This window comes from Protomyctophum bolini (genome assembly GCF_963924005.1).
Source record: "Protomyctophum bolini genome assembly, chromosome: 3".
NCBI classification, from domain to species: Eukaryota; Metazoa; Chordata; class Actinopteri; order Myctophiformes; family Myctophidae; genus Protomyctophum; species Protomyctophum bolini.
In genome coordinates this window covers 25,501,339-25,526,162 of record NC_137864.1, presented here as the reverse complement: position 1 = coordinate 25,526,162, position 24,824 = coordinate 25,501,339, and the positions used below count along the sequence as shown (strand labels likewise).

Sequence of the window (24,824 nt, the reverse complement as noted above, 5' to 3'; positions counted from 1 at the left end):
TCTGTCTGTCTGTCTGTCTGTCTGTCTGTCTGTCTGTCTGTCTGTCTGTCTGTCTGTCTGTCTGTCTGTCTGTCTGTCTGTCTGTCTGTCTGTCTGTCTGTCTGTCTGTCTGTCTGTCTGTCTGTCTGTCTGTCTGTCTGTCTGTCTGTCTGTCTGTCTGTCTGTCTGTCTGTCTGTCTGTCTCTTTCTGCCTTCCCTATTTCTCTCTGTAAGTCTTAGTTGTAACCCATGTCTCTCTCTCTCCCTGCATGTCCCTTCATCTCTCCCTGCATGTCCCTTCATCTCTCCCTGCATGTCTTCATTTCTCCGTCTCCAGGTGAGAGTGAGAAGCCGTGCGTGGTGAAGCTGGTGGACGACTCCATCCACGAGGAGGACGAGGAGCTCCGTCTGGTCCTGGGAACCCCCAAGAGCAAATCTCCCTACGGAGCGTCCATAGGAGAGCAGAAAGAGACACTGGTCACCGTCACAGACGAGAAAGACAGTATGTTGCATTTGTTTAGTATTTCGGTGAAGTATATTATATATTATATGCTTGTGTTATATTGCTTGTTTAAATCCTGTACCATTACTTATTGTTGTTTACTTACATATTGTTTTTCATGTTGTGGATTGTTTTTATTCTTTTATTCTGCTGTGAAGCACTTTGTAACTTCGTTTCGAAAGGTGCTATATAAATAATGATGTATTATTATTATTATTATTAAAACGCACATATTTGCAGTTGAAATGATTGCACATAAAAACAAGGAAACGTAACATATTTTGGTCACGTTGAAAGTCTGAGGTGCTCAATATGACAGTCCAATTGTCCTTCCTCTCTCCTCAGAGCCTGTCATCCGCTTCTCGGAGATCAAGTACAGCGTGCGTGAGCCCCAGGTGAAAGGAGACGTGGCGATCGTGAAGATTCCTATCCTTCGTACCGGAGACACCTCCAAGGTCTCTGTGGTCAGGGTTCACACCAAGGACGGCTCTGCCACCTCGGGAGAGGACTATAACCCCCTGTCAGAGGGTAAGGGACCAAACCATTCATACATATAGGACATTAGAAAAGAACCACGTTAGCCTTAAAGCGTGCACTCGCTCTCTCTCTCCTTAAAGTTGGGCAATTTCTCAAAAAAAATTAAACGTATAAAACATTCAGAAATGTGTAAGAAATGGCTAAAATAGCAGATTTGTAATCTGCATAGATTATCAATTGGCTATTTTGTGGCTATATAAGTGTTCTCCAAGCAACAGGACAGATACACACGCAAGGAGAACACGACAGAGAAACATTGTAGTAGAAAGACAACTCTGAATGAACACATAAGCTGCACATGGTACTGTACTGTAACAATGACATCCGGACATGATGAGCTGTTATGACAAGTGACTGGACTTTAACAGGCACAGTCAATATGAAGAATGTGTTTATATTATGGAGGTGGGCTGACTCTATTGTGTGTGTGTGTGTGTGTGTGTGTGTGTGTGTGTGTGTGTGTGTGTGTGTGTGTGTGTGTGTGTGTGTGTGTGTGTGTGTGTGTGTGTGTGTGTGTGTGTGTGTGTGTGTGTGTGTGTGTGTGTGTGTGTGTGTGTGTGTGTGTGTGTGTGTGTGTGTGTGTGTGTGTGTGTGTGTGTGTGTGCGTGCGTGCGTGCGTGCGTGCGTGCGTGCGTGTGCGCGTGTGTGTAAAGATGTGGAGTTCAAGGCGGGGGAAAAGGAGCATTTTGTGGAAATTGAGATCCTCTATGACGGTCAAAGGGAGATGAGAGAGGCTTTTATCGTCCACATGAAACCTGATGAGAACATGGTGGCTGAGATACAGGTGACACAGCACGCATGCACGAACACAAGCATGCACACACGCACAGAAAAGCATCACAAGAAGCCCTGAGCTGTGCCATGGGGGCACACTCTTGTACAGTACGGCGTACCTCGGCACGTGAGCATGCGTCCTGCGTCGGTGTGTTTAAAATAGAGAGGCAGCAGCTGCCACTGCTGTCAGCACGGCACAGTCAACAGACCCTTATAAAAAGCGTGTCCCGCTGGAGAGGGATGCTGGGAGGAATGTGTGCCATGAGCCAAACAGTAGACTGACCTATAAACACAGCTATGTGCATTCTACACAGTCAATGACTGTACTCTGCAAGGGACTGCCACCTTTCACCTGATAGGAAAATGTTTGTACTGTTAAATATATTATTAGGCTAGTTATGACCGAGCAGCTAGTCACTAGTTGACTACTAGACCAACAAACTGACTGGCAGAGTCTTGGACGAGCTGCATTTTAGACCAACACATTTTGTTGGTCTAAAATGTGTACTGTATGTGCTGCCATAAAACAAACTTTATTTTCTTTTATGTTGTATGTGCATCCTAACTCACACATGCAACCTCTAGGCAAGCCGAGATCTGGTCAAAGCTTAGCACGACTGACGCCATGAAAAGGATGGCTGAATGAATAAATGAATGAGTGAATGAGTAGATGAATGTACTTTCACTAAGCCTTGTGTGAATGCTAACTCCCGCCAGATGAACAAGGCCATGGTGTACATTGAGGAGATGGACAGTGTGGCTGACGTCACCTTCCCCGCCGTGCCCCTGGTGGTCTCGCTGCTCATGTACGACGACACGGCACGTGCCAAAGACAACCCCCACCCCTCCACCGGCTACCCCGTTGTGTGTGTGACGGTAAGTAGGACTGTGCCCATCTGATGGCCGTAGAGAGTATAGTAGTACACATGAAGGACATGAAGAACTCACTAAGAAGACATGGCGTTTACACTGTCAAATCTTGAGTTCATTTTTACAAATGGATACCTCGATGCTGAGGATTTAACTGTGTAGACAGACTCTAATACAACAAGCAAGTTGTCATGTTTGTTCTAACCCCTGCACACTTCAACACACAGGCCTGCAACCCCAAGTACCACGACTTCGACAAGACAGGCTCCATCTGCTCAACAGAGAACATCAACGACACCCTGACCCAGTACCGCTGGCTGGTCAGCGCCCCCACCGGCTCGGACGGAGTCACCAGCCCCATGAAGGAGGTGGACACCAACACCTTCTTCACCAACACCAAGTCCATCACCCTGGACTCCATCTACTTCCAGGCCGGCTCCAGGGTCCAGTGTGCCGCCCGGGCCTTCAACATCAACGGAGACGCAGGCTTGGAACTTTCCAGCCCCATCGCCGTCGTCAGCAAGGAGGAGGGTGAGCACTGCGTGTGGTTCCAATACAATCCCTAGGACCAACCACTCCACAGGCCAACCAGTAGGGCTCAGCAGTGACAAGACATTTGCAATTTGCATAATGACTAAACTGCGACATAAATAAGTAATACATAAATAAATACAAACGGTATACGTAGTTGAGGTTCCTACATTTGGATATCCCACAGTTCTTGTCAGGTAGTTGTTTTTAATTTTGCACTACAGTTGTCTACTGAAACCTTAGTCAGTAATCTAACCACGGAATAGTAACTATAAATGAAAATATATTGTATGACATAATATGGTAGAGTCTAGTACCTATAATTAAATCTAAGTCTTTCTCTTAGGTATGTGTCAGCCTCGTGTTCCAGGTACAGTTGGAGCTGAGCCGTTCTCTGCTAAAATACGCTACACCGGACCAGACGATCCAGACTTCCCAAACCTCATCAAACTTACTGTCAACATGCCTCACATGGACGGTGAGTGGCCAACTCTGTTCCACACAGACAGCCTGCATCAACATGACCATTTCAACCATTTTAGGCAACAATTCATAATTCACAATCATACATGTTTTCTTAATTTAGCCTACCGGTATGCCTCCAATTTCCTTTTCATATAATAACTTTATTTATATATCCCTTTCACATGATTTGTTTAATGTTTCCTATTATGTTCCTGGTGAGTTTGTACAATTTCAACCACCCTGAAGTTGAGGAACAGAGTCTCATCTCTCTGACCAACAGGAATGCTACCTGTGGTCTCCACGCGACCCATGTCCAACTTCGAGCTCACCCTGAGCCCTGATGGCACACGGGTAGGAAACCATCGCTGTTCCAACCTGCTGGACTTCAACGAGATCCAGACGGGCCACGGCTTCATCACCGACGCCACCAAGAACCCCGAGATCATCGGCGAAACCTCCCCCTACCAGTACAGTGTGGCCATGCGCTCTGCCAACTCTCTCCGCTTCTATCGGAACCTCAACCTGGAGGCCTGTCTCTGGGAGTTCACCAGCTTCTACGACATGTCTGAGCTGCTCAATGACTGTGGAGGATCCATCGGCACGGACGGACAGGTACACATCTACACACCACCGCACTCCTCACCACTGTCCTTGCACCATTCTGACATACTTCTTTGTCACTCACTACTGACTTCCTTTCTCATGCATTACCACACTTCCTCTCTCGGCACCTTATTCTTTCTGTAGGTCGAAAAAGAAAGACACAATGTAACTCGTTCTGACCTTCTCTATACAGTACTTCTCCATCAGGGCAAACACATCTCTTCTGTAGTGCTGTTCTTACTGCTGCTCCCTCTAGCTTCCACTATTCTTTCACATAATACTGTGGCTAATCAGCTTTATACTTGTAATTACTACAGCTTTGTACATCACCCTTGTACCATTATACAGTACATACATTCTGCTATTTTTGAAAATGTAGATTTGTATAGGGCTCCCAGAGTTAATATTGTAAATTATACAGTATAAATGTCATACAGATCATGTCGTAGTTATTGTTTTTACTAATTGTGGATTTGTGTTGCATATATATGGAGGTAAAGGTGAAAGCATTTGTTTCTCTCTCCAGCACACTGACACACGTCGCGTCCAAGGAAGCGCCAAGTTTATATAATGCCTCGAAACAAATCCTAATAAAACGTTCAACGTTCAATGTGACAAGAGCATGTTCCCCCCCCCCCCCCCCCCCCCCTTCAGGTGTTGAACCTCGTGCAGTCGTACGTGACGCTGCGCGTCCCTCTCTACGTGTCGTACGTCTTCCACTCTCCCGTGGCCGTGGGGGGCTGGCAGCACTTTGACCTGCAGTCCGAGCTGAAGCTCACCTTTGTGTACGACACGGCCATCCTGTGGCAGGACGGCATCGGCAGTCCACCTGAGGCCGACTGCAAGGTAACGTATCTACACACACTGTGAAACCCTGAAGTGTTCGTTGAACTCTGATAGTGTGCAAATGTAACCAAACCGGAGTCGTAAGCCTCCGTTTGGTTACATGTGTAATTTGTGTACACTATCAGAGCTATAAACGGATAAATGAACATTTTTCAAATACTCAAAATATGCATTTTAACCCTAAGTGATGCCACAAGCATAAGCAAGTACGTACTGTATATGGAAATATATGTTCAGAAGCAATGTGAAATGTTTGTAGGAGCCATGTATCCAACCAGCATGAGGATCAACGAGGAGGGACGTCTGGTGGTCAACTTCAAGACGGAGGCTCGCTTCAGGGGCCAGTTTGTCATGTCTCATCCAGGTACACATCCATGTCCACGCACGCGCACACACACACACACACACACACACATACACACACACACACACACACACACACACACACACACACACACACACACACACACACACTCTCTCTCTCTCTCTCTCTCTCTCTCTCTCTCTCTCTCTCTCTCTTAACTTATCCCATACGGCAGGGTCATTCTATATTGCCAGCTCCTATTGGATTCCACTGTGGCCCACATCCTCTCTGCATCTATTTCTGGTCTTCAACACTGGGGGTCCTTCCTGTGCCAAAGCACCGGGGGTCACAACAGCAAATGTCAAAATGACCCCAGACCGTTTACGGCATGGAGACAAATACCACAGACAACCTAGAATGTCAATGTTTCAACGCAAATGCACCCCGCATGTCTGCATGTACTGAAAACTCTGACAGTATGAAACAAATGTGACGTTACATTATTATTGTTATTATTATTGTTATAATAATAATAATAATTATTATTATTATTATTATTATTATTATTTTTGTCTTATGTTAAATGCATATGAACCTGTGTGTGTGTGTGTGTGTGTGTGTGTGTGTGTGTGTGTTGGCTCCCAGGATCCGGCCTGTCGTCCATGGCGATGTGTGCAGACCACCCTGGCTTGACCTTCAGTCTGTCCTTGGTGCGGACAGAGCCCACCTACAATCAGCCCATGCAGCAGTGGAGCTTCGTCTCGGACTTTGCTGTGAGATACTCTCAATAATACCTGTGTGTGTGTGTGTGTGTGTGTGTGTGTGTGTGTGTGTGTGTGTGTGTGTGTGTGTGTGTGTGTGTGTGTGTGTGTGTGTGTGTGTGTGTGTGTGTGCGTGTGTGTGCGTGTGTGTGTGTGTGTGGTTTGGACTCCTCCATTATTTGTCTCCCAGACAGTGATCAGTAAGATTGCCATGTTGGCACTCCACTACAACCCCCTATATCCTCTTCCTTCCCCTTCCCCACAAATACTGTACTTTGTAGGAGTGCAACAGTTAAAATAATCAATATTAAACAATAATAGATTTGAATGAAATCATTGAGTTTTCTAAAATATAAATTTAATTCGCCTCCACAAATAAAATAGATGATCTGAAAATAGATGATCTTCAAGCTCACAACATGTCGTGAATGCGTTGTAGCTTGTAGATCAGCTATTGTCTGCATCTGTATAAAACAGGGCTCACGTGGTTAATCAGACTAATTGATTTAGTCAATTACGTCAATTTGTGTCAATTAGTTGTTGAAAGATGAGAGTAATAGAGAGTAATCACTATGGGACAATAATGGACAGTTGCAGCTCTAATGCTTAGCATTATGTATTTGTGTGTGTGATCTGCAGGTGCGGGACTACTCAGGGACCTACACGGTGAAGTTGATCCCGTGCAGTGCGTCTCCCAACGGCGAGTTCAGCATCCCTCCCGTCTGCCACCCCAGGGAGCCGCTCACCTTCGACATGTCCATCCGCTTCCAGCAGGTCAGCAGGGCAAAGAGAACATCAACTTAATGACTATATGCCAGGAGAAATCTCGGAATAGTCCCAAACACACATTGCTCTCTAGTCTAGAGCATGGGTCTTTAACAGGGTGGTCCGGGACCCCTAGGGAGTAAAGCCTTTGTTCTGTATTGCAGGTGAGCGACCCAGTGGCAGCTGAGTTCAGTTTGAACACTCAGATGTTCCTGCTGTCTAAGAAGGAGCTGTGGTTGTCTGATGGATCCATGGGCTTCGGAGAGGGATCAGACACTGCTTTCCAAGAAGGTACTGCAACACTGACCCCTAGTGGAGATTAATGATCATTACAGCTGCAGACCCTGGTTGTATCTCCTGCACTGCCTAAAAATGAAGCAGAAATACCAACTGGTGGATTTCAAAGCATCAGTTTCAGGGACGCATACTTAAATGTAGCTGTTAGAATAAAAATTAAGATTTACCAATAAACCATTGATTTGTGCATCTGGGGTGGGCTACTTTACTTCCTAAACCAGACTATTGTATTATAGAGACCTTTCTGAATCATTATTCCTTTCATAAAACTATGGATATGTTATGTCTTTATTTTAATATTTGACACACAGCCCTGGTTGACCCATCATGTGTCCCTTCTTCATTGGTACCATGCAGGCTCCTCCATCTATGGTCGTGTGATGGTGGACCCGGTGCAGAACCTGGGAGACTCCTTCTCCTGTAGCATTGAGAAGGTTTTCCTCTGCACCGGGGCGGACGGATACGTCCCCAAGTACAACCCCACTAACAAGGAGTATGGCTGCCTGGCCGACGCTCCCTCACTGCTCTACCGCTTCAAGATCCTGGTAAGATCGAGCACAGTCACAGCAAGGAAATGGGCGTTGTAGAGGCAGCATTTATGTACATCTCAAATTGTACCTCTCCTGTCTCCTAACATTCTGCAGGACAAAGCCCAGCCAGAGACACAGGCCACAGTGTTTGGAGATGTATCCTTTGAGGCTACTCTGGCCTTGGACACCCTTGGAGGTCTGCCTCTGGTCAAACAGCCTGGATCAGATGGCTTCACACTCTCCTCAGCTCCTCTCTTCCAGGTCTGGATAAATGCATGCACGCACGCACGAACGCCAGCACGCACCCACGCACGCACGCATGGTAGACATAGGGGTGACCCATATTATCTGGTAAATGGTTAGGGCTCTAATGCCTGACAACAAGTCCCCGGTTTGATTCCGGATTCTGAAATTAGACAAAAACAATCACCGAAACAGACGTTTTCGTTTTTTTCCTGAAACATCCTGTGTCTTTGCTTCAGGTTGCTGCCGGTCGTGAGTGGTTCATCCACACCATCTACACCGTTCGCTCCCGAGAGAACGCCAACCGCCACCTCGGCAAGCGCAGCCTGGAGTACCTGCAGCACAGCCTGTCGTCTGTGGCCGACCAGCCCCAGGCCCTCGCCTCTGAACTGGCCGTGCGCCGTCGCCGTGCTGCACCTGCTCTCCCCGCTCCCGAATTGACCCAGGACATCGGCGAGGACAACAACCGCGGCACCAACATCCAGCACATCTCCCTGGACCGCTCGGACCGCATGGTGGTCAACCAGCGCCAGCCCTGGTCCCCCGGCCGCGACCGCAACCACGAGCCCTACCTGGAGCAACCCCTGCTGGAGAGCTCGGGCAGGGAGCAGACAGACTCGTCCACCTTGCCCATGCTGGTGGGCCTCGCCGGCCTGGTCCTCCTTGTCTGCCTGATAGCCGTAGTGGTTTTACTGCTGCTACGGCGCAAGAGGAAGGAGAAGAAGCACAGTCAGTTGCCTTCTAGTTCCTACGCTACCTCCTCTTCCTCCGCCTACAGCAGCTACAGCGGAGGGCCTCCGGGCGTGTGGAACAGGTCAGACAGCTCTGAAGTCTAACGACAACCCAACAGTCCCTGACACCTGATAAGACTATGCCAGTCTCCTCCACCACAGTGCCTCTTCCTCAAAGCCCAACTCCTTAAAAGCACTGAAGAAAAGATCAAGCCAGATCTCTGAACTCTGGACGGTGCTGTATGTCAGTGCTCTTTCAGGCCCTCTATGTACAGGTAGCATACGCACGCCAGAGTTACTGATCCCCCAATGAAGCACTGTGGGTAACTCATCATGTCATTTACCTAATGTATTTACAGGTTGCTGCGCCCTCTATCTTGCAGTCTGTAATAAATTGGCACTAAAAAGGCCGGGGCTGCAGCCCACCCACCATCTGAGGATTGTAAAATGAACATATTTTAACTTTTTAAGCCTTTCCTAGTTACTTAAAAATGCAATGTATTCACACCAGCAAACAAAGGTCAACCTTATTTCTACTTGGTGAAAAGTATGAGATTTTTATTGTTCTCCCAAAAAAGAAAAGAAATTTTAGTTTACCATTGAACTTGTTTTTATTATTGTAATTCATTGTGTCAACCATTATCTTGTTAATTCTTTTGTGGAGAGCAGAGTAAAATGGATTGAATGTTGAATGTTAGCCAAGGCTGACCTTAGCGAATGGTGAAATGATAAATTGATGTGTTGTTTTTGTAATGTTGACAATGTAATGACACTCTTGTGCTTTACAAAAGCCACGGGTGCACTTGCCCACTGCAGAATGCCATTACGGTGCTATTCAAAGGGATTGTAATTGTGTCATTTTTATTCTTTTTTGAGAGTGCTTACTGAACTATCCTTCAGAGATTGTTTTTATACATTTTTTTCAGGTCTTTTGAGAATGTGTTTTAAAAATCACATGCAAATCAATCTGTGTAAATACTAAATAGCAATGCAGGACTACAAGAACAGAACATGGTATTAATACACTGGTGAAACTTGAAAAATAAAAGTTATTATAGAATAAATAAATCTACGCTGTGTATGACAAGTCCTGAGAAAACCAATGCAATACAAATGTCATCTTTATCATAGGTTAATGCCATTGGTCAACCTTTAATCAATGAAGCCATATTTTATACTTCACTGTATGGCAGTGCTGCACAAAAGTAGACCTAAGCTTTAATCTTGTAGATGTATTTTTGCTACATTGACACCAGGTTGAAAGTTGTTACTTCTGTCTGTGGGTTATTAATATTTCTCCAATGAAAAGTATTAAGATCCTGTCACTAAATAACGACATTAGATCCATCGGAACACAGATTTTTCTCCCCCCCCCCCCCATTTCTTGAAAGTAATGGTTTTGGACAGCTACCAAAAAACATCAAGTTTTCCCTCTATCGTTGATAAAACACATCAATTCAATCAATCTGCTTAACGGCACACCTGTTTTGTTTGTTAATTTTACATGCCTTATTCTCTAGAAATTATTTTGGAAAAGAATATTTATTTTTCAATAACTTCCAGATCTCTTGATCTACATACAAGACACAAGATTAACGCTAAAATAATTTCTGTCCACAAGGCAACTATTTTGTTTGTCAACATGCTTTGTTTATTTTATTAAAAATGTTTTGGAAATCTGTCTTAAGTCACATGAATAGTGCACTACACACTTGAGTGTCGATGTTAAAAAATGTATTTAAAACAAGGCAGTTTTCTTTTCCTTACAAAAGGTTTATTAGTGACGTTCAAAAAGACATTTTCTACTTCACATAGGAAGGTAATAGAACAAAAGGATATTAAAAAAAGGGTACATCATTGTTTACAAGCAATGGAATGTGGTACAACCAACAAGCATAAATACATTTATCTTAAATCAAGTACTAGAAAGAAAAACAAAATGTTGAAAACAAAAATCAACCAAAAAATGCACAGCTGCAGTGCGTACATACTGAGGGTGAGCGACATGGCAGACCTGAGCACTTCCTAGAAAATAAAATAACGTTCTAGAACCAAACGCTAATGTAACCACTTACGGTAAGCCTGATATTAAAAATAAATAGCCAACCTACAAGCTCACAACGCATCGTGACGTATTGTAAGCTTGTAGATCGGCTATTCTCTCAAACCAGGTCTCGCCGTAAAATACGGAAGCCAGGGTTAATGTGGTTATTAAAGTAGCGAAATAGTAATTCAGTCCACTGGGAGGTTTTCTTTTTGCGTGTACAGTACGACATCACCATCATCACAACCCTTAAAGAACAAACATAGACTCTACAATTGAACCTAGAACTAGAGCTGGCTGCCGCCGTTGCCTCCCTCTGCTCGAGGGGTGGGTTGGCTTTCACAACTTGAGCTTTTTCCTGCGCCCACGTCCATCTGGGGTCGCCTCAGACTTGCGTTTTTGTGCCTGGGGAAACATGAATGTAAGTGGTGGTAAATGATTAAAACATGGGAGAGAAAAGAAACCTGTCTCAGACTTTACAAGCAGATAGTTCTGCATGATTGTCAATGTGCTGCAGAATATTGTCAATGTGTAAACATTCCTTATTCCACTGAGAGTAGAAAGAGAGAAAACACATTTCCCATCAGCATTAAATGCCATGCATTTAATGTAAGACAATTTGTGACCTTAATTTCACTGATGTGATTTTAATGCATTTTAAGCACTACTACATAGGAACTGTGAATCATGAACTTGCAATATTTTGAAAACTCATGATTTGTGACCACTGCTGCTAGCTGAGGATGGTGGTTGTCTTACCGAGCCAGTCTTTGGGCCTCGCTTCTTCTTTTCTGCCTTCTCTCTCTCCTCTAGTTCCATGTTCTCTCGCTCTATCAACGTGATCAGGGTGTTGCATCTCCTCTGGAGCTCCTGCACACACAAGCATGAATAGTCTTATAATACCTATATATCATATAATACAAAACAAACTAATACCACAGCGATACGCAAACACATTCAGGCCCCTTTTCCACCGGGGATGAACCCTTTCAGTTCTATTTTCCCCACCTAATATTTTTCACTGAAAATTAATTGTTGACCTGTCTTTGTTTTTTGTATCATTGTGGAAAAAAGAAAATATGTATGACACGTTTGTCTAAATAAAAATATCTTTATTAAAAAAAATTTAATGAATTGGTTCAGAACCCTAAAAGTTGGTTCAGAACTGGAACTAAAAGATGGCCGCCGGTTCTGTGAAAGCGCCACGGTTCCAAGAATCTAGAAAGGAACCAGTTCTAGAACCAAAGTTCCTCGGTGGAAAAGGGGTCTCATAGTCACAGAAGGTAGGTAGGTAAAAACACTTCACCTACAGTAGGAGAGATTATCTCAGTACTTACCATGGCCGTCCTGGACTTCAGAAACCAGTCAAAGCGGAATTGTGGCGAGTTGCGTATGCACTGGCGCAGCTCGTCGTACACGCTCTCCTTGTCGAAGCCTAGCTTGTGTAGCATGCATATCAGGAAGCGGTCCTCCTCCTCCGTGTAGTTCTTTCCCTTGTTGGTGCCGTAGGAGATGCGCAGCTGGTGGAACGGGGCCTTGTAGCGCCCGATCTGAACGAACACACACAAACACACGTTAACTTGGATGTGATGGGAATAGAAAGACCTTTTAAGCCTCGTACAAAGCTAACTCGAGTTGTGACAAATCATGTCAACAAACACATGTTTTTGGGCTGAACAAATTAGAAACATTAGAAAGAAGTAGAAAAACACTTTTTTTGGTTGTTTTTCTTCTTTGTAATTATTTGTTCTGCCCAAAATATTGTTTTGACGGTTTGCTACCTTGGAGTCCAGTGCCTTCTTAATGCTTATCCTCCTCTGGATCCTGGCCTCTCCTCTCTCGATCTGAGCCATGATCTTCTCAATGTCCTGAAGCTCGTTGCAGCGCTCCCAAAACACGGCTATTAGAAAACATGAGCACAAATATTGATATACTAGAATATACTGTATATAAACAAATTACACTTTTCTCTCTCACTGTAGTCGTCCCCCTATACAAACACGACCTCCCAGTCTTAGGACGGACACTCTAACCACAAGGCCACTGAGCTGGTCCTACATTATGTAGAAATGGTGAATTGTTGCATTACCGGAATATTCCATGACTTCCTCAGGCGTCTTGCCCTCCACCTCTCTGGCGATGTTCTCGATGTCGTCTCTCCCCCACTTCTCGTTGGCTTTGATGAACTGATTAAAGTCACGTTTGTTCCAAATGGTGAAACCCTGCAGAGAAGAGAAGCAACTGGTGAAAACGTGTCCAGTAATGCAGAGGTGAGAAAGAAACCACCGGAGTAGCTCCGAACAGGGACGTGGTGGGCCCATAATTCAGCCCGGGAAGTGGAGTTGCGGAGCGGCTGCTGTACACAACATTATTATGCCACAAAGCAACATGATTATATAGGCTGTTACCTTGTTAAAAGATAATTGTGTATCTTCGAAATTAAATATATATATTTTTTTTAGCTAGAAATGTACCGGTATGTATTTAGCCACTTTATAATGATAGCAATTTATTCTGGTCCCAAGTTATTTTCAACGGTGCAGGTCTCTCTTTCCCAAAACAAATCAGTCCTTCCTTCTATGGCAGGGGTATTCAAATAACTGTCTACTCTTAGAGTAGACGGTTTCACTGAAACAAAACAGACCCTCCCAGCAAATTAGGACAAATCAAACAACATTTTTGACCCCACCCTTTCATTCCTCCCCCATGTTAACCAAGTCACCAAAAGCGCCTTCTTTCACCTCAAGAACATTGCCCGTCTCCGACCCTCTCTGTCATTTTCCGCAGCCGAAACACTCATCCATGCCTTCATCTCATCCCGCCTTGATTATTGCAACAGTATCCTCTACGGCACCACCTCCAAAGTCCTCAATAAACTGCAATATGTCCAGAATTCAGCTGCCCGCCTGCTCACCAGTACCCGTTCCAGAGACCATATTACACCTGTCCTCCGTGACCTTCACTGGCTACCGGTTAAACAAAGAATCCACTTCAAAACACTCCTGACCACCTACAAAGCACTAAACAACCTGGCTCCCCCATACCTCTGTGACCTCCTCAAACGCCATGCCCCCTCTCGCTCCCTCAGGTCTGGTGATGCAAACCTCCTCGCCGTCCCCAAAACCAAACTCCGTACGTGGGGGGACAGAGCTTTCGCCTTTGCTGCCCCAACCCTGTGGAATGCCCTCCCTAAGGCACTCAAATCCACCCTCAAAACCCATCTCTTCCAAATTGCCTTCCCTAGCTAACCCCTTTTCAATGTCTTTTAATGTTCTTTAGCTTTTAGTGTTATTTTTCCTTTTTCTATTAAAGTTGTTTTTAATTTGTTGTTACCTCTGTAAAGCGTCTTTGGGTACTCAGAAAAGCGCTATATAAGTTTGAGATATTATTAAACTGTTAAACAGAGGAGGGTACCGCTACACTCTTCAAACACTCAATTACTGCAACACTCTGCCTTGCCACCATGTGGCCGGGAGGGCACTGGGCGTCTGGGAAGCATTTCAAATCTAATGCATTCTATTGAATGTGTGAAGGATCGTGCTCAAGATCAAACAGGCAGGCCGTCTCAGTACCTGTGAGAGAAGGTTCTCCTTCTCTTCCAGCTCCTCGTCCGACAGGGCCTCGGCCTCGTCGATCTTGGCTTGTTCCTCCTTTTGGTGCTGGGCAGAGTTTGGCATTTCTGGGTTACGGGGAACCTGAAAGGGGAGGCAACGCACGGTCAGTTAAGAGTTAGAATTTCATTCAATGTTAATGTGCTGGGGAAAAGGTTGTTATCAAGTGAGGAGGTGATTTGCCTTACCTTGTAGCCAATGGTCTTCCTGTAATAGAGAATCTCTTTCTCAAGCAGCTCAAAGAGACGTGGAGGGAAGAACTGGAAGTCCTGGACATTGGGCTGCTTGGGTGGACGAGGAGCCTGGAAAGGAACAAGTGAGGTGTCTTCAAAAACGACATTTCTTGCTCGCAAAGTTTTAGGAGGTTCAGTAACTTGCTAATGTGAGCTATATTGGCTAAAATTCATTGTTTGGTATTTTGCTAAACTATACATCTACATGGAATCCTTCCGTTGACACTGCTGAAACTCTGTGTTAAGACGGTTTACAGTTTAATGCATGAAAAGCCCCTTTTAAATCAGAAATAGACTGGCCCTACAGTACCTTGGGTGCTTTTGGCTCGCTGACTCTCAGTGCTTCTCTGAAGTAAGCATCCACAGCGTAGTTGGCCTTCCTCTCTCTCTTGGGCGGCTCAATCCAGTTGGTGATGACCTGAAGGAAGAGAGGGCAACATGAAATACCTGTACACATCTTTAAAATACGTACGTAATCCTTAAACGGCTGAAGATGCAACATTTGCTACTTTACTATTATGAACAGGAAGAGGGTATGTTTTGATTAGATGCATTATTATATATTTCTAAAACACAATGTTTATTTGGATCTGCTCTGCAAGGAATTCATAGATGATCACTTGAACAAGACTTCCGTGAACTCAGGATGGGGGTACTGGTATACGAGTAGTACTGTCAGGATGGGGTACTGGTATACGAGTAGTACTCAGGATGGGGGTACTGGTATACGAGTAGTACTCAGGATGGGGTACTGGTATACGAGTAGTACTCAGGATGGGGGTACTGGTATACGAGTAGTACTCAGGATGGGGGTACTGGTATACGAGTAGTACTCAGGATGGGGGTACTGGTATACGAGTAGTACTCAGGATGGGGGTACTGGTATACGAGAAGTACTCAGGATGGGGGTACTGGTATACGAGTAGTACTCAGGATGGGGGTACTGGTATACGAGTAGTACTCAGGATGGGGGTACTGGTATACGAGTAGTACTCAGGATGGGGGTACTGGTATACGAGTAGTACTCAGGATGGGGTACTGGTATACGAGTAGTACTCAGGATGGGGTACTGGTATACGAGTAGTACTCAGGATGGGGGTACTGGTATACGAGTAGTACTCAGGATGGGGGTACTGGTATACGAGTAGTACTCAGGATGGGGGTACTGGTATACGAGTAGTACTCAGGATGGGGTACTGGTATACGAGTAGTACTCAGGATGGGGGTACTGGTATACGAGTAGTACTCAGGATGGGGGTACTGGTATACGAGTAGTACTCAGGATGGGGGTACTGGTATACGAGTAGTACTCAGGATGGGGTACTGGTATACGAGTAGTACTCAGGATGGAGGTACTGGTATACGAGTAGTACTCAGGATGGAGGTACTGGTATACGAGTAGTACTCAGGATGGGGGTACTGGTATACGAGTAGTACTCAGGATGGGGGTACTGGTATACGAGTAGTCAAGTATTTAACCCACCTTTTTCTTCTCCCTGTAGTCCTCTCCTTCAAAGTTGTAGACACTGGTGTTCTCTGTGTCCATGGAGAAGTTTCTCAGGGAGCTCTCGCCCATGTTGGACATTTTATCCTTCATCTCCATAGTCTAGTTAGCATACAGGATTGGTATAGTTAAATCAAAGAAATAATACCCTGCGTTAAATAACATAAACAAACAATTAGTTTGTAATTATAAATATTATATGTGGCAATTGTATTTAATTTGACAGTACAATGGCAGAAGCGAAACACAAAAAAGACCAAGGTTTAAATTACAGTAACGTACGTGTCCCTGTAACGTAACGCCATTTTATTCTGTTTATATGCTTGCTGATGTAGCCATCTTCATGGTCTCACACCTGCAATGCTTGTTCTCTCACCTTCTTCTCTCCCCGCTCAAGGATCACATTGATGTCGTCATCTGTGATGTCGCTCTCCTTAGAAGCGAACACGTGTGTGGCGCCGTGACGAATGATAGAAAGCATCTCGTCCTTGCCCAACTTGTTGGCGCTGGGGTCCACTAGTCTTCCTAAAATACAGGTGAATGTTTACATATCAAACTGCAATTGATTCGTCCCCACACATTTCGGTGTCGTCACTGCTGTTGTATTTTACTGACTCACCTGCCAGTGAGGAGCCCCCTCTGGGAGGACATAGAGCATTCGTCCTACTCCTCCCGCCCAACACTCCCCGCTGACAGGTGCCGCCCTCAGACCGTAGCGGTACATGCAATGACCAATATCACGATTGGATTCCACTCACTCCGAAGTAGTGAGGGACTAACCAGGGACCAGTATGCAAATATGGGGCGGGTTTATCACCAGATGCATTTTTTAAAATTTGTCCCTTCCACACAAGAGGTTCCAGACTAATATCTCGCTGATATTAGTCCATGCCAGGCTAGGGGGAACCACGGTGGATTCGAACCCACATTGCCCAGGGTGATGGGCAGGGACCACTAAAGGTTTTGGTACCTTGTTGGATGACGATGGAGTCCAGGCGGAGCTTCATCTCGGCTCTCTCCACGATTCTCTCCTCCACTGTGTTCTCTGTGATGAAGCGGAACACACGCACCTGCTTCTGCTGACCAATCCTGTGAGCTCGGTCCTGAGAGAGACGAGACGTTTTGATACGGTTTAATTATATCATTAAAGGCGTAGTGAAACGGAAATGGTGGACATTCTTTTGGCATCCATTGTTAGGTATGCTCATATGATGACCATGCCCTTCCAGGTATCATAGCAATATATCCTATTCCTATTATTATTTTACTCTGTGAAATAGAGTGGAGTACTGACCATGGCCTGCAGGTCGACTTGTGGGTTCCAGTCTGAGTCATAGAGGATGACTACATCAGCTGTGGCAAGGTTAATGCCCAGACCGCCAGCCCTGGTACTCAACATGAAGATGAACTTTGGGCTGTTGGGCTCATTGTATGCATTGATGGAGATCTGGAAAACACAAAACATGATGACGAGGCAAATTACTTGTTCTAATATGACTTAGAAGCTGTACTAATTCCAGTAGCCCACTACTAGATTTAATCTACTTCTACTTATGTATTTCTTTTAATCGTATTTCAGTTTAATTACAGAATAGAGTTAAGAATGACTGGAGAATGGAGAAGAGGATATCGAAATACAGATCAAAACATGCATTAGAACCAATGAGATGAGAGTTTCAAACAGCCAACCTGTCTCTCCTCATGCGGGGTCTGACCGTCCAGACGACAGTAGTTGAAGTTCCTCCACATGCAGTAGTCCTCCAAGATGTCCAGTATCCTCGTCATCTGACTAAAGATCAGAATACGAGAACCTGCAAAAAGAGGGGTAGGAAGTTAGTGTCCGGCACTCAGATATACAGGAAACTGGGGCAGGTGGGCCAGTTAAGAGTAGACCACCATCAAACGTCTCTGCTCACCCTGCTCCTTCATCTTAGGAAGCAGCTTGTCCAGGACAGCCATCTTGCCACTGTTGACCACCAGGTGGAGGTCGGTGGTGTAGGGGGGTCCAGGCTCAGCTCCGTCAAACAGGTACGGGTGGTTGCAGCACTTCCTCAGCTGCATGAGCACATTCAGCAGACGCATCTTGTCCGTCTTCCCTGCAGAGTTGAGGATGTCGATGTCCTTCATCAGAATCTTGGTGTACCTGAGTTTTATGACAATATTCATTGTAATGCATTAGTATTCAAAAACTTAATCTGTGTAGCAATAAATTAACTAAAAGTTGATAGCAAAAACATTAGTTGCACCATTAACTATTACTAAGACATTACAGAATTCTCTCTCTGTCTCTTAAACTTACTGACAATACTAGTTAGGGACACTTACCACTCTCTTTGCATCTTGCTCAGGCCCACATACATCTTAACCTCTTTCTTAGGAAGCAGAGACTTCTCCACATCGGCTTTGATACGACGGAGCAAGAAGGGACGCAGGACCTAAACCAAAATACAATGTAGTTCAATGCAAAAAAACTGCCTGAATACACACTGAATTTTTGCTGGTAAAAATATAACTATTCTCTGCAAGTAGAATATTCTCTGTCCTTAAACATACGTACAGTGTGAAGACGCTCCACAAGCTTTGTATCACCCAGGCAGTTGTTTGTGTCGAACCAGGAATCAAAGTCCTTTGAAAACAAACAGAAGCTCAATTAGTTTGTCGATGTGACATACATAGTCTTCTAAATTGAGGGACCACAACATTAGTACATAAATATACCTCTGAGGAGTTGGACCACAACATTAGTACATAAATATACCTTTGAGGAGTTAGACCACAACATTAGTACATAAATATACCTCTGAGGAGTTGAAGACATCAGGCAGCAGGAAGTTGAGCAGCGCCCACAGCTCATGGAGGTTGTTCTGCAGGGGTGTTCCAGTCAGCAGGAGACGATTGGTGGTCTTGAACTCACGCACAATTTCTGACAGCTACAGTAAAAGGAAACGTATACATAATTATGATAAATTACCTTTTTTTCCAAGGAGAATCAAACAAAGTATTATTTCATGACATGCTTTAGAAATAAATCGAATTTTTGCTCGATGTGATCCTGATTTCTTATTTAAGTGATGGAAGGCAGATGCCCTAACCTTTGATTTCTCATTCTTGATCCTATGGGCCTCGTCAATGACCAAGTACCGCCAGTTGAACTTCTTAAAGACTGCCTTCTCAATGATGAGCATCTCATAGGAGGTGACGCACACGTCCCACTCCCCCGGCAGCAACACGTCTCTGATCAGGGCCGTCTGGAGTAGAAAACAACCACATTTATTTCATAACATTACATTTACAGATGTTACAACTTGCCCACTTGCGAGCTTGTAGATCGTATATTTTCACTACTTCTTAATTCATATATTTTTATTTCTGGAATTACTTAGATGGGTTTTTGCTTGTTTTAAAATTCATAAAATATATTTTTTAATACATTATTTTTCTTTAATGTCGGAAAAGAACCATTAAGACCCATAAAAAATGTGTCCGTGACCCACAAACCCACTGTTGGGGAAAAAGTGATCTAAACAACATACTGCAGTGCTGTGATGGAAAACAGCTGAATCTTGCTTGCCTTTATGCATTATGGATTAAGAGTGCAGAAGAAAATGTAAATCTTATAGTCTAGAGACATTAATGATCATGATTCATGAATAAATAGCCACAAACCAACAATGTCAGTCTGACCCCATGCCTACCCTCTGGTCTCGGTCTCCGATGAGGCAAACGGCGCGGAGTGAAGGCACCCAGCGCTTGAACTCATTCATCCAATTGTAGAGGGTGGACTTGGGTACCAGCACCATGTGGGGTCCAGGGATGTTTCTGTAGTGCTTCATATAACCCAGAAGGGAGATGGTCTGCAGGGTCTTCCCCAAACCCTGAAGAGGGAAGAAAAAACATATGCGGGTTGTAAGTGAGAGAGCGAGTAACAGAGCCCACACACATTTGTAATGGGAACATTTCTTTGCATGTACCATTTCGTCAGCGAGGATGCCATTGATTCCGTTCTCGTACAGAGAGATGAGCCAGTTTAGACCACGGACCTGGTAGTCTCTCATTTTGCCCCCTTTGACATCTGGTTTTGGATATACAGAGAAACATGACTTTGTTAGGAACTTCATAAATGGTAAATGGTGCATTTATATAGCGCCTTTATCCAAGGAGCTTTACATAGATTGTGCATTACATTCACCCATTCACACATACATTCATACACTGATTGCAGCAGAAGCCATGCAAGGTACCAACCAGCACATCGGGAGCAATTTGGGGTTCAGTGTCTTGCTTCGACATGTAGACAGGAGGAGCCAGGATTCGAACCGCTGACCCATGGATCATTGGACGACCTGCTCTACCTCTTGAGCCACAGCCGCATAACAGTTGCCATTGGCATAATACTGTTGTTTCTCAAGCAAAAGCAGATACTTGATGCGGGTGTTGGTGGCAGTGAACTGGCTATTTTTTCAGTTCCCCCAAAAAGACTAAACGTAAACCTGAATCTGAATTAGTGTCCTTGAGCAAGAAATTAAAAGTACACCTGAAGTGGCCACAGTGGAAGACTGCCTGATCTTTTAAATATATGATTGTAAGGCAAGTCATTGACCTTTATCAACATCTTCCTTGAAAAATCTAATTTTCACAAAATAATATGCTTACAGGAAGGAGAGTTGTCAAAGCGTGTGCAGATGTTAGTGGTTTTGTTGCTCTCGCTTAGAAGTTCCTCATCTTCCTCTTGCTCTGTGCGACGATGACGATTACTGATGAATATAGAAGATATGATCAATATTTATTAAGATGAGAGGGGTCAGTAGAAAATGTTTTCTAATGAGACAGCTGTGCTAAATGGACACAAAACTATACACACCAAAAAAACACAGTATAATTGTATACAAAGTAAGCAGATATGATATATCCCCAATACTTATTTACATTGTAACTAAAAAAACAACACAGTCAGGGCAAGATAGTGACTCAATGTTATAGTGTGATAGGTCACTTGAGTCCAAGAAGAAATGGTTCAAAACATTGTGGCGCTTAGTGCGGATTGGAGCAACCTGGGGCCCCCAACTTGGCTCCTACACCTCCTACACCTGACTATTGTTTGGTGCGGATCTGATGAGTCTGTGGCACCCAGGCGCCCCAGTGTGGCTATTGTGACAGCAGACCCCTGAAGAGTGTTTGTGGAAAGTTTGGGATGGGAGCAACAGTCTGTCTCCACAATTTACGTTTGTGACGTGCACCATCTACCCACCGTCGGTGACACTATAGGCAATTAGGATAGGATAAGATGTAGTCATATACTCACTCTCCAATAGAAAGCAAGTTTTGCTTCTCATCTTTCTTGACACGGGGACTCCCTGGTAGGTCACTTGAGTCAAAGAAGAAATGGTTCAAAACATTGTGGCGTTTAGTGCGGATTGGAGCAACCTGGGGCCCCCAACATGGCTCCTACGCCTGGTATGACTATTGTTTGGTGCGGATCGGATGCGTCTGTGGCACCCAGGCACCCCTGGTGTGGCTATTGTGACAGCAGAAACCTGAGGAGTGTTTGTGGCAAGTTTGGGATGGGAGCAACAGTTTGTCTCCATAATTAACGTTTGTGACGTGCACCCACTGTCGGTTGACACTATAGGCAATTACGATAGGATAAGATGTAGTCATATACTCACTCTCCAACAGAAAGCAAGTTTTGCTTCTCATCTTTCTTGACACGGGGACGCCCTGGTTTCATCTTCAGTGGAGACGTGGGGGTCTTCTGTGCTGCTGGTTGAATGAAATGAGCAAACACCTCTGTTTGCTTCAACAGATACTCAAATCTGTTGGTCCGGTCTGTTGCCTATTTATATGACGCAAAAACAAGGACAGAAAAAAGTTATAATATTTCATTTCACAATAACAAAAAGTACAATAAATCATGTGAATCCCATGGTTACACTGCGAGTAGTGGTGTCGTACCATCTTCTCTTCATATCCTTCCTTCGTCTGGGATGAGGTCGCATCTTGCCCATCTGCTCCAGCTTCTGATGAGGACGCATCCGGCCCTTCTGGCCCAGTTTCTGAGGATGACTCCTTTCCAGCCTCTGATGAGTCTGATTTCTCCTAAACAGCACAAAGGGAAATCTATCTTAAATACTGCAGCATCCCTCACTTAATTTCAGACCAAAACAAAGACATGGTCAAGACAGCTGACCTGCTTTCATGATGTCTTGCCTGGTACAGTCAAAATGGTTTATACAACAGGTTACAGGAATTCATGGCTCTTTTGATTGATTTAATTTTGACTGTTTAATAGATATATAACAGTATAGTCTAAGTCTACTTGCCAGAATGTGAACCCAGGCATGTTGAGTACACCAAGGTTTTATGTTAGAAATGTTTATGAGTATGGGTCCCCAGCATGTAGAAACTGACGGATGCTAACTTGCATATGTTGAGCAATTTTCATAATTGGCATATGTCAATCTAGGGGGTTTTCATGATGCTGAATCCATTCAAAGCATTAGTTTCGCACAAAAAACACTCCTTTGGCTAAAATGGCCTGACGTCAGCACATTTGGTAGCCCCTTTGGGAACCCTCGGTTACCTTTTCTCAAGTTTGGACGCGGTACCCTAGTATCCTTTTTGACAGTCACGCTGTATTTCCTTTTAAATGTCCATATTAATGAAATCCACATGTCACACAAACATACACAATGCAATATAACTGTACAAAGAAAATAACAGGTAACACAATTGCATGATGGTAACCATGGCAACGAATGATGTCTGTTTCCTGTTTCTGCACAACTGTTTTTTATACCCAGCACCCTAATCAAGGGAACTTGATTCAGCTGGAGCAGCCTGGAGGGGCACTTAGAGCACTTCAAGTCAAGGGACTGGACCATAGAGGGGGACTGGACCGACTGGTTTCAGAAAGGTCCTAGGGGGTACCGCGTCCAAACTTCAGAAAAGGTAAACGAGGGTCCCCAAAGGGGCTACACATTTGGGCAAGTGGTTATGGCCGTTTTAACCCAATGAGTGTTTTTTTTTTGCTAAACTAATGCTTGGAATGAAACTCCCTAGATTGACATGTCACATGCATGATGAAACTTTGACTTTGTTAATGGTATGGTCACATATTATGCCAATTATGAAAATTGCTCAACATATGCAAATTAGCATTCGGCAGTTTCGACATGCTGGGGACCCATACTCAATTGTGAATATTTCTAATTCTAACATAAAACCTTGGTGTACTCAACTGTCCGGGTTCACAATGGGGCTCTAGGGCTGGCAAGTAGACTAGAACAGGCAGTACAGTCAAAAGTTATGTTAAGGATAACACAAAAAGCCCAAAGGACTTGTTTCCATTGTGTCTGACCTGTACCAGCTAGGGGTAGAGAGGTTCGCACTTCGCTAGGATGGATGGATCACAGTTTGCAACTCAAGTTCTTTGCGAACATAACATGAATCATCCGAATAAACGAAACCACGCATTGAGTGAGTCGAGTATAGAACAATGACCACAGTGCAGCTAGTGGCTAGCAGAAGGGCCAGGCTAGCAGCAGCTCTTTCTTATGAAACACACATTGGTAATGGCTAGCTCATCCGCTAACAACAGAGCAGAGAAACTTCCACCCGGTTCTATTCCAGAGACACGGACTGGGAGTCTGGGACACCCAACAGATAGGAGGTAGAACACAAACTCGATGGACTTTTAACGGGATGATGTTCTCTCACCTCCACTCCTCCGACTGTCTCTGCCACTTCAGCCTGTTCTTCCCGCTGTTCCACGCTGTTTGCACTTTCGGACATTTTGGCAAAATGTACCGTTTAGATTTGGAAAAATCCCGTTATCCCGTGTGGTGAGGTGTCTTTGTGGATCCGCTGAACTGCCTTTCTTGATTTAACAGTCTGGCGTGGTAAAAGCAGTGATCGCAATGTTTATGAAAGACAGAGTGGATATGATGATGATGACCACACGCAGCTAACTGCTACTGCTAGTCTCTCTCTCTCTCCGTCATTCACCCGCGTTCTAACCTCGCGTCACCGGGCTTTTTCCACCACGGAGGAAAACACAGCGCCAACTCCAACTGTGCAGTCAGTGTTGCCAGATTTTGCGAGAGACATAAGCATAGCAACCATGGTCTATGCATGGAAATAAGGCAAAGGAATAATATTAGAAAATAGAGTCATACAATTTTAACAGTTCCCCACAACAAATTATATCCTTCTAATGAAATGATAAATGAGTGGCAATGTTATCACATACATGGGTTTCATAGATGCAAATGTGATAAAATGGCAACAAATAATAATAATAATAAATAATAAATAAGAAGAATACATTGAGGAGCACTCATCAAAGTGGGCAAAAGTGGGCTCATCTAAGCCTGTCAAAGTGGGCAGGGGTGAGGTGGGTTCGGGGGGTGAGGCCAAGTAGGAGCCTGACCAGTTTGTTTTGGGACCATGAGCCTTGAAAGAAAGAAATTAGTGTCTCATACTGTAATCTGAGTTACCAGAAGTTTAATTTATGTTTCACTGTGAACATGATTAATTGCCAGCCAGACATGGGGCATTGGGGCCACACTGACAGCAAAGTTAGTTTCATATTGATAGTTGACAGATATTCAACCATAGAGCCTGCTAAGTACTCCGCTTTATTTGTCATCATTTGTATTTTCAACATGTGACATTGACATCCGACAATTCAGATTT

At 44.4% G+C, this 24,824-nt stretch overlaps 2 protein-coding genes across 3 annotated transcripts in view; one reads left to right on the top strand and one right to left on the bottom strand.

Annotated features, from left to right (window-relative positions):
* Positions 1–10,415, top strand: part of frem3 (Fras1 related extracellular matrix 3) — a 39,785-nt gene extending 29,370 nt beyond the window's left edge. Inside the window, exons 10-24 of the mRNA XM_080759357.1 lie at positions 317–481; positions 827–1,009; positions 1,672–1,802; positions 2,510–2,668; positions 2,890–3,193; positions 3,540–3,671; positions 3,939–4,270; positions 4,916–5,107; positions 5,366–5,471; positions 6,057–6,184; positions 6,812–6,946; positions 7,102–7,228; positions 7,592–7,779; positions 7,879–8,025; positions 8,247–10,415. Of these exons, the coding sequence (XP_080615483.1) occupies positions 317–481; positions 827–1,009; positions 1,672–1,802; positions 2,510–2,668; positions 2,890–3,193; positions 3,540–3,671; positions 3,939–4,270; positions 4,916–5,107; positions 5,366–5,471; positions 6,057–6,184; positions 6,812–6,946; positions 7,102–7,228; positions 7,592–7,779; positions 7,879–8,025; positions 8,247–8,843 (3,026 nt within the window). The 3' untranslated portion in view covers positions 8,844–10,415. The remainder of the gene's footprint in view (positions 1–316; positions 482–826; positions 1,010–1,671; positions 1,803–2,509; positions 2,669–2,889; positions 3,194–3,539; positions 3,672–3,938; positions 4,271–4,915; positions 5,108–5,365; positions 5,472–6,056; positions 6,185–6,811; positions 6,947–7,101; positions 7,229–7,591; positions 7,780–7,878; positions 8,026–8,246) is intronic.
* Positions 10,416–10,483: 68 nt separating this feature from the next.
* smarca5 (SNF2 related chromatin remodeling ATPase 5) lies at positions 10,484–24,147 on the bottom strand. 2 transcript variants are annotated; one of them, XM_080759355.1, is made up of 25 exons: positions 23,847–24,147; positions 22,083–22,226; positions 21,797–21,963; positions 21,433–21,495; positions 20,784–20,884; positions 20,102–20,202; positions 19,826–20,005; positions 19,223–19,378; positions 18,929–19,060; positions 18,688–18,756; positions 18,456–18,565; positions 18,047–18,273; positions 17,820–17,941; positions 17,425–17,577; positions 17,101–17,233; positions 16,507–16,655; positions 16,110–16,232; positions 14,937–15,044; positions 14,582–14,695; positions 14,355–14,477; positions 12,872–13,004; positions 12,564–12,682; positions 12,120–12,332; positions 11,542–11,652; positions 10,484–11,187 (listed from the first exon to the last, which is right to left on the bottom strand). In XM_080759355.1, exons 1-25 carry the CDS (start codon positions 23,919–23,921, stop codon positions 11,122–11,124), a joined length of 3,192 nt encoding a protein of 1,063 aa, XP_080615481.1. In that variant the 5' UTR covers positions 23,922–24,147; the 3' UTR covers positions 10,484–11,121. The 2 variants fall into 2 exon arrangements, with proteins under 2 accessions (XP_080615481.1, XP_080615482.1); XM_080759356.1 differs by lacking the exon at positions 21,433–21,495 and having other exon boundaries at positions 10,485–11,187.
* Between the last annotated feature and the right edge of the window lie 677 nt (positions 24,148–24,824).

Bases quoted from the DNA above. Each gene is read 5' to 3' on its own strand.
- smarca5 (XM_080759355.1), bottom strand. From the start codon at position 23,921: ATGTCCGAAAGTGCAAACAGCGTGGAACAGCGGGAAGAACAGGCTGAA. The intron at 22,227-23,846 runs GTGAGAGAACAT...TGTGCTGTTTAG, and splicing joins AGACAGTCGGAGGAGTGGAG to GAGAAATCAGACTCATCAGA. The intron at 17,234-17,424 runs GTCAGTACTCCA...CGTCTCTCTCAG, and splicing joins AAGTCGACCTGCAGGCCATG to GACCGAGCTCACAGGATTGG.